The sequence below is a fragment of the Emydura macquarii genome, unplaced genomic scaffold, assembly GCF_026122565.2.
Source record: "Emydura macquarii macquarii isolate MOO-44397 ecotype Brisbane River unplaced genomic scaffold, CSIRO-AGI_Emac_v2 contig_3470, whole genome shotgun sequence".
NCBI classification, from domain to species: Eukaryota; Metazoa; Chordata; order Testudines; family Chelidae; genus Emydura; species Emydura macquarii.
Genome location: NW_027133607.1, coordinates 488,313 through 496,050, shown reverse-complemented (window position 1 = coordinate 496,050; position 7,738 = coordinate 488,313). Strand labels below are relative to the sequence as shown.

Genomic DNA, 7,738 nt, shown 5'->3' with positions numbered 1-7,738 from the left:
TTAAGATAATAGATCACAAAATAGTTTGTGATCATGTAATTAAAGACTGTATAATAATACACACGCTAAAAGAGGCTGAATTAAAGTTACACAGACAACCTTCATTCTGGTATTTCTTGACAACTGAGTGCTTCTGCAACCTTAATAAAATTATTTTAATGTATTTTTTGTGTGTAATTTATATATATTATTTATATATAGTTACTCTACCCCAGCATGTATTGTTATATACTTTCATCTTAGGGGGATGGTTTCAGACAGGATTTTTCACTTTTTAAAATATACAATAGCTTTCCTGGGTCATGTCAATCAAGTAGGATTACAGCCTCTCTGAGTTCACGCTGACATGACAGACTGTAATGACTATGAAGGAGCTGATATGGTCTTCTGTCAATGATCCTTGGCTTATGGGAGTATCTCATGTACTTTTAATTAAGTGGTCCAGAGGATTCCTACCTTACTAATTATTTCAAATATGGGTTATATTAGCACACAAAAAGTATATTAGCATGATGTTAAGAGTGTGAATTAAATGGCCAAAAGAAAACTTGGAGTTATAGGCTGACACCTTACTTTTAACTCACATGGTTTTGGTGCCTAGAAATTGCAGTATTCACAATGCTAGCTGCAATTTTAGGTAGCATGAGTGTCTGTTGCATTGCCTAGGTATTGAGAAGTGTGAAAATCTCTTAACCTGATGAGGCTCAAATGCAGAATATGATGTGAAACAAAGGGACATAATAAACAACAGTGGTAGAAGCTTATGTTATGCTAGAGCTCAAAGGAATTATAAATTTGTGGCAGACTTTATTGGTGAGATAGCCTATGTTGTGCAGAAGGTCAGACTAGATGATCATAATAATCCCTATGATTCTTACGATGATGATATGAACATAAGAACTGCCTTACTGGGTCAGACCTATAGTCCATCTAGTCCAATATCCTGTCTCTGACAGTGGCCAGTTCCAGAGCTTCAAGGGGAGCATACAGAAGAGGGCAGTTGGAGTGATCCACCCTGTCTTCCCCTCCTGACTTCTGGCCATCAGAGATTTAGGGTCACTGCAAGTATGTGCTTGAATCCCTGACCATCTTGGCTAATAGCCATTGGTGGACCTGTACTCCATGAATGTATATAGTTCTTTTTAAAACCAGTTATATTTTTGGCCATCACAACATCCCATAGCAATGAGTTCCAGAGGTTAATTATGTGAAAAAGTACTTCCTCTGTCTGTATTACATCTGCTTCCTATTATTTTCATTGAGTGACCCCTGGTTTTTGTATTGTGAGAAAGAGGAAATAATACTCCTTTATTCACTTTTTCTACACCATTCATTTTATAGACCTCTCTCATATTCCTCCTTAGTTGACTCTTTTCTAAGATGAACAGACCTAGTCTGTTTAGTCTCTCCCCATATGGAAGCCGTTCCATACCTCTGATCACCTCCACTGCCCTTCCCTGAACCTTTTCCAGTTCCACTATATCTTCTTTGAAATAGGGCAACCAAAACTGGACACAGTATTCAAGGTGAGGTTAAATTCTATATCACCTTATGGCATTATTCATAAACACAATTTTGTGATTCTGTATTTCTGACGTGAAGTAATTTACATCCGAGAAAGAGAGAGAACATCAGGCTGGTGTGGGATGAAAATATATATGGGTCTTGATTATAAGCTCTTTTGGGCAAGGACTGTCTTTTTGTTATGTTTCTACAATGCCTAGTGCAGTTGTCCCCAGTACTTGACTGGAACCTTTATGTGCTACTACAGTGCAACTAATAATCAATGATAGTAAAATGAAAGAAGTCTCTCCATAATGGGAGAGGGGTGAAGTTAAGAGGGACAAGTGAAGCACAGTTTCGTGTGTCTAAAATGTATTCCATGACATTATTTATGCATAGTATTGTAGCAAATACAAGGTCATTTAGGTTGTCAATGTGCTGCACGTTGTGGCCACTTCAAACATCAGAGCACCAATGAATCCCCCTGCCCTTTGAGGTAAAGGAAAACTTTTAATACTTCAAGGTCTATGACACATAGTAAAGCAGATCTTATTCCATCCAGTAGAGGGCAGTATTACACATGAAGACTAGCCAGTTTATTACCATATTTTCTCATAAAACTATAATTTAGAATGATATAGATTTGAAATAACTGTTAGTGTACTACCTCCCATGGTTGTCTTCATTATCAGGTACATTACAGTTCTGACCCAAATGAATCCACGGCTGTCCCACACCATCCTGCTGTTATATCACTGTCGTTATTTATAAATTATTGACATTAGAAAACAACCTCGAAACTAAAATAAGAAACTTTACACATGTTAAAGAATCTCACAGCATTTTGAGCTTTACCCTCTTATTATTTTCCGATGTGAGTGTGAACTTTGTCACTTCCTGTATTAAAAAAGGCAAGTGTCATACATGTGGGTACTGGAGGGTAGAGGACAATGGTAGTATTACATTCTTTATTAATTTACTGCATTTTAAGGGGGACTGGATAGCTCAGGGGATTATGAGCTACAGTGGCTTTTACCCCTAAATTGCTGGCTGAAATCCAGCCTATGTCTGGAATGATTAATAATACTTTGCACCTAATTAGCAGTATGACTGTAGTAATTGCTGTAGTAATTAATAATACTTTTCACTTAGCTACTTTTCATGTGAAGATCTCAATGTGCCTTTTTAATGTGGGTAAGCGTTGTTGGCTAGATTTTTAAGATCGAATGCCTAAAGTTAGACACTTAAATCCATATTTAGGTTCCTAAATTAGGGGCCATATTTTGGGCCTGATCCAAAACCCATGGAAGTAAAGAAAACTATCCTGAGCTACTAGATGCCTCTGAAAGTGAGGTCACTGATTTAGGTGTCGAATTTTAGGCACCTGCTTTTTTGAAAATATTGGTCTATTTACTACCATTTTACTGATGGGGAAACTGAGTCACAGAGAAGTTAACTATTTGAACGTGGTTTCTCAGTAGGCCACTGCTATTTAGGAATCTAGAATCCAAATCTCCTGTCAGCTGCATAATATAACCTAGGACCTGCAATTCGGATGACCAGATGTCCCAGTTTTATAGGGACAGTCCTGATATTCAGAGCTTTGTCTTATATAGGCTCTTATTACCCCCCCCCCATCCTGATTTTTCACACTTGCTATCTGGTCACCCTACTACCTGCCATGCCTCCCTTGAGTTGAAGGTTTTCTGGCGGCCTGCGTAAAGATCAGGGGCCTCAGTCTTACAGCAGAAAGATTGTTTTGCAGCTATTGGACAGGGACTCAGGAGATCAGGCTTTCCACCTGACCACAGGCAAGTCAATACTTGCCTTCTGGGACTCAGTTCATCATCCCTAAAATGGGGATAATCACCCTGCTTTTGCCTCCCTTGTCTATTTAGACTAGAAGCTCTGCAGGCCAGGGCTTTTTTTTCTTCTTCTGGGCTTGTAGGCTGCCCAGCGCCCGTATCTGGGCGCTACAGCAACCCAACAACAGGCCAATTTCCAGGGGGTAATGTCCCCTTCGTCAAACCAGGGGGGCATCTGCCCCCCTTCTTGGCCGGCCCTTTGCAAAGAGGCCCTGGGGGAGCTGCCTGGGCCACTCATTTTCTTCGCCCCCAGAAAACGGGGGTGGGTGTGTCCGTCTGCAGCCGGTGGAAGGGGGTTGTCAAAGCAGACGCCGGAGCTGCCCCACCCAGCCAGGCCCGGCGGGCCGGCCGGACACCTCTCCGCAGCGTCCCTGTCGCATTCCCGCCTTTGCTGCACTGACCCGGGCGCCTGCCAGGGCTGGCGCGCTGGCGGGCGGAGGGGGGAGGAAGGAGACTCGGCTCGGCTGGCAAAGCCAGCACCCCTCCCTCCCTCCCGCTCCCCGCCGCCAGTCCGGGCGCTGTGTGTGTGTGTGTGTGTGTGGGGGGGGGGGGGGGGCGGTTGACGTGCGCGGTTTTGGTGCAATGCGAATTATCGCCAGTCGCTCCGTCAGGAGGGGGGGGGCCCTGCCTGCGCTGCCAGGCGGCGGAGCGGCAGCGGCAGGAGAGGCTGGGGCGGGCGGGCGCGCGCGGGGTGTGTGTGTGTGTGGGGGGGGGGGGGGGAGCTGTTTTCCCCTCCTCCCATTGCCATAACAACCAGCCACCGCCGAGGTGCCAGGTGACATCCCTATGGCCAACGGCCGCCGCGAGACACGGGGGGCGGCCCGGCACGCTGCGCTCCACAACGCCGGCCAACCGCTGCCTCCTCACGCGCTGGCCAGGCTGGGCGCGCCTGGCACGGGCTAAACTCCCCGCTCCCGCCACCCGCGCTCCGCCAAGGGAACTCGATAGGGGGACCCCGCACTCTTGGGGGGCGGGGGGGGGGAGGACAAGGACACGGGGCTTTCCCTAAAGGGGTTGGGCCGGGAGCAACACAAGTAACTCAAGAAGCCGCTTCCAAGTGTCGGTGCTCGGCGCTGCTCCGCGGGGCTTGGGCTGCGGAGTGCCCCGGGGCGGGGGTATAAAAGCCGCCGGGGAAATCAGTCCGTGAGGAGGGAGGGGGGGGGGAGGAGGAGAGGGAAGGGACAAAAAGAAGAGAGAAAGGGAGGGAACAAGGAGGAAAGGGGGAGGAGAGGGGGAAGGAAGGGAAAGAAAAGGAGGAGGGGGGAAGAAAAAAAAAAAGGAGGGAAGCAAGAGCGAAGGGCAGCAAGAAGCCAGGAGGGAAGAGGAAGAAGAGCAGGGGCTGCCGGCGCCCGGCGGAAAGCGGAGCAGCAGCAGGAAGTCGGAGCGGGGGAGCCGCCGAGAGAAGAGCGGGTGGAAAGAGGAAGCGGCAGCAGAAGAGAAAGCAAAAGCCTCGCCGGCTGCTGCCTGCCCTGCACGCAGCATCTCCGGCTCCTGCCATGGCCCGGGAGAACGGGGAGGGCAGCTCCTCCTGGAAGAAGCAAGCCGAGGACATCAAGAAGATCTTCGAGTTCAAGGAGACGCTGGGCACGTAAGTGGTCAGGCCGGGCTGCGGCCGCCCGGCGCGTCCGGCTGCTCTGGGGGGGTGGGAGGCTGCTTGACCCGCTGGCCGAGCCGGGCTGGCTGGTTCCTGTCCATCCATCCCCAGCAGTGTGCGGCTGTGTGAGCTAGACACAGACGGGGTGTGTGTGTGTGTGTTCTGTGTGTATTTCAGAGCGTGTGTGGTGTGCCTGTGCCAGCCTGCATCTGAGGGTGTGTTTGGTGGGGTGCGATGGTGTGTCGGAGCCAAAGAGAGTGTCTTGCTGCGTGTTTGTGTGTGTGTGTGTGTGTGTGTTGTGTATCGTGGTCCGTGCGTCCGGATGCATTTGTGCTGGTGTGTCTGTCTTGTGAGTGCGTGTCTGAGAAGTCTTGTGTGGATTGAGGATGTAAGTGTGCACTGTGCTCTGTAGCGTGGTGTGTTTGTATGCATTTGAGTGTGTGTGTATTATGATGTGTGCATCCTGGTGCATTTGTACTGGTGTTTGTCTGTCTTGTGAGTGTGTGTTTGAGAAGGCTTGTGTTTGTGTGGATTGAGGATGTGTGTGCGCACACTGTGTATCGTGGTGCGCACACTGTGTATCGTGGTGTTTGTATGCATTTCAAGGCATGCTGATTTGTGATCGTCATTATTTTCATGTATGTGGTGTTAATTTATGTTTGAAAATGTGTTAGAATTAGTGTGTGCGTGTGTGTGTGCTGGTGTATGTCGATATGTGTTAGTGCGTATATAAGACTGTCTGTATGTGCATATTGGTGGCTATGTGTGTTTTATCAAGTGTGTGAGTGAGTGTATGTGTGTTTGGTTAGTGTTTATTACGAGTGCATGTGCGTGTGTGCTGTTCCATCCAGCACTTTGGTAGGCACCAAAGCGTCCAAAAGACAGCCCCACTTATGTATCTCACTCTTTTTTTTTTTTTTTTTTGCATTGTGTGGTGCAAGAACTAGGTTGAATCCGTAATAGAAATAACAATATATTTGTATACAGAGAGAATGGATGTATATCTAATATTCACCAACTGATACCCTATTCAGACTAATATGCTTATTTTATCAAGAATATTAATAGAAATGTAATTTAAAATATACATAGGCTGAGAAAAAGAGAGAGAGTGCTATCTTAATAGAGCAACATTAAATGTAGTCTGACTTTCATGCTTTCCATGGCAGAGTGTATTCATAGAAAAAAGGTTAGAAGTATTCTGAGTGGGTTTGGATGTGTGTCATCTAGTAGATTACCATAGTTTAAAAGTTGTTGCTGGGTCTGTTCATAAAGATTAGTAAAATGTTAGAGCTTTTCTGAAGGTTCATAATAAACATGTACAGGTGGTGAAAGAAGAGAACAGAGTGTAGGAAAACACTTCTCACTTCAGCAAGAAGGTGTGTATATAGATTTAAAAAAGTTTGTTTAAAAGACATGGAGGTGGATGGCCATGAGTTCTAAGAGAGGTTAGCATATGGACTGCTTGTGTTTGTGGACTATAGGCTTCTATAGCATCTGGCTCAGTCATGTTCTGCATGTCCCTGGCAGCTGTAGAAAGAGCAGCTTTACACATAACTTTAGAATGACTGTAACTAAGTGATATTAAATTTAGATTGTACTTTACATACTAAGCACTATGTGTGTCACTTACAAAATACAGTGAGACTAATCTAATATAATATTTCAGTTTCTTTCTGCTTCCAATGGAGGGCTCTCTGTAAACATTAGTATATTTCTGGTTCACTAACTCACTGATTTGCTGTGAACAAACTGTGAGTAAGATTCAGACTAGACGTTTAATGTTGAGCTAAATCATACATCTGGATTATAATAAATAGATGTAGTATTTAGTAAAACACATAGTTGAGTTAATTACACTAATGTTTTACAGCTCTTTCAAGATGCAAAGTTCAGTATAAGTACTAAATGTTATTATTTTAGTTTAATCTCCTCATTCTTGTCCAGCTCTTGTACTGTCAAGATATTGTGTAATAAGAAGCGTGTCCTTACTTGTCATCCTAGGTATGTAATTCTTTGCCTGAGCTAAAGGGTGTTGGAAAAAGTAAAATCATAACATAAAGAGATTAATTAAAGCTACAAGTCTATTCCTTGTGGTTTCCACTATAAATAGGTGTGGCATAATTCAAATTTTATTTTTTAAATAGTTTTGATGGATAATATCAATATTTATTTTAAAGCATTTTTTTATTTTTATCTAATTATATTTTCCTACTTGTGGGAAATTATGGGGGCTGGTCAGAGAAGAGAGCACCAGATAATTGTTATTTAATGACAGTAGATGTTGAGATTAAAAAGTTAAAGCTTTATAACCTTTAAAACACAAATCGGCAACATCACATGTCAAAGTATACAAAGTAAACACCCTTAAATCAAATTCTAAGAAATTTTCAAGCAGCATTTTTCTTAATTTGCCTGTTTATAAATTTTGATTATCGATGAAAATATTTTTGTGTTCATTTGTGTGTACTCTGAAATCAACATTTACTGACATCTGTCGATTAAAAATTTAATCCTTCTAAGCCTAACTATACACCTGTGTCACTGCAGAAGATTGTCTGTGAAGCACTCTGCACTGGATGAGTTGTGCCACTGAAGTCTGCCTAAAGAGCATCCAGGTCTGGGGACTAATCTATCCTGTCTTCATTGAAGTCAATGGAAGCATATTCGAGCCCCAGTGTGGTTATGTGCATTTTATCCAATGGTTCAAATATATCAGTGTGACTGTTGCCATTGAAGTTCATTAAATGTGGCCACTGAGGAGTCTGTGCCCTTC

General features: G+C 44.3%; 1 protein-coding gene across 1 annotated transcript in view; it reads left to right on the top strand.

The window, feature by feature from the left end:
* Positions 1-4,646: 4,646 nt before the first annotated feature.
* The window catches only part of CAMK1D (calcium/calmodulin dependent protein kinase ID), a 298,770-nt gene continuing 295,678 nt past the window's right edge, over positions 4,647-7,738 (top strand). Inside the window, exon 1 of the mRNA XM_067534910.1 lies at positions 4,647-4,956. Within this exon, the coding sequence (XP_067391011.1) occupies positions 4,865-4,956 (92 nt within the window). The 5' untranslated portion in view covers positions 4,647-4,864. The remainder of the gene's footprint in view (positions 4,957-7,738) is intronic.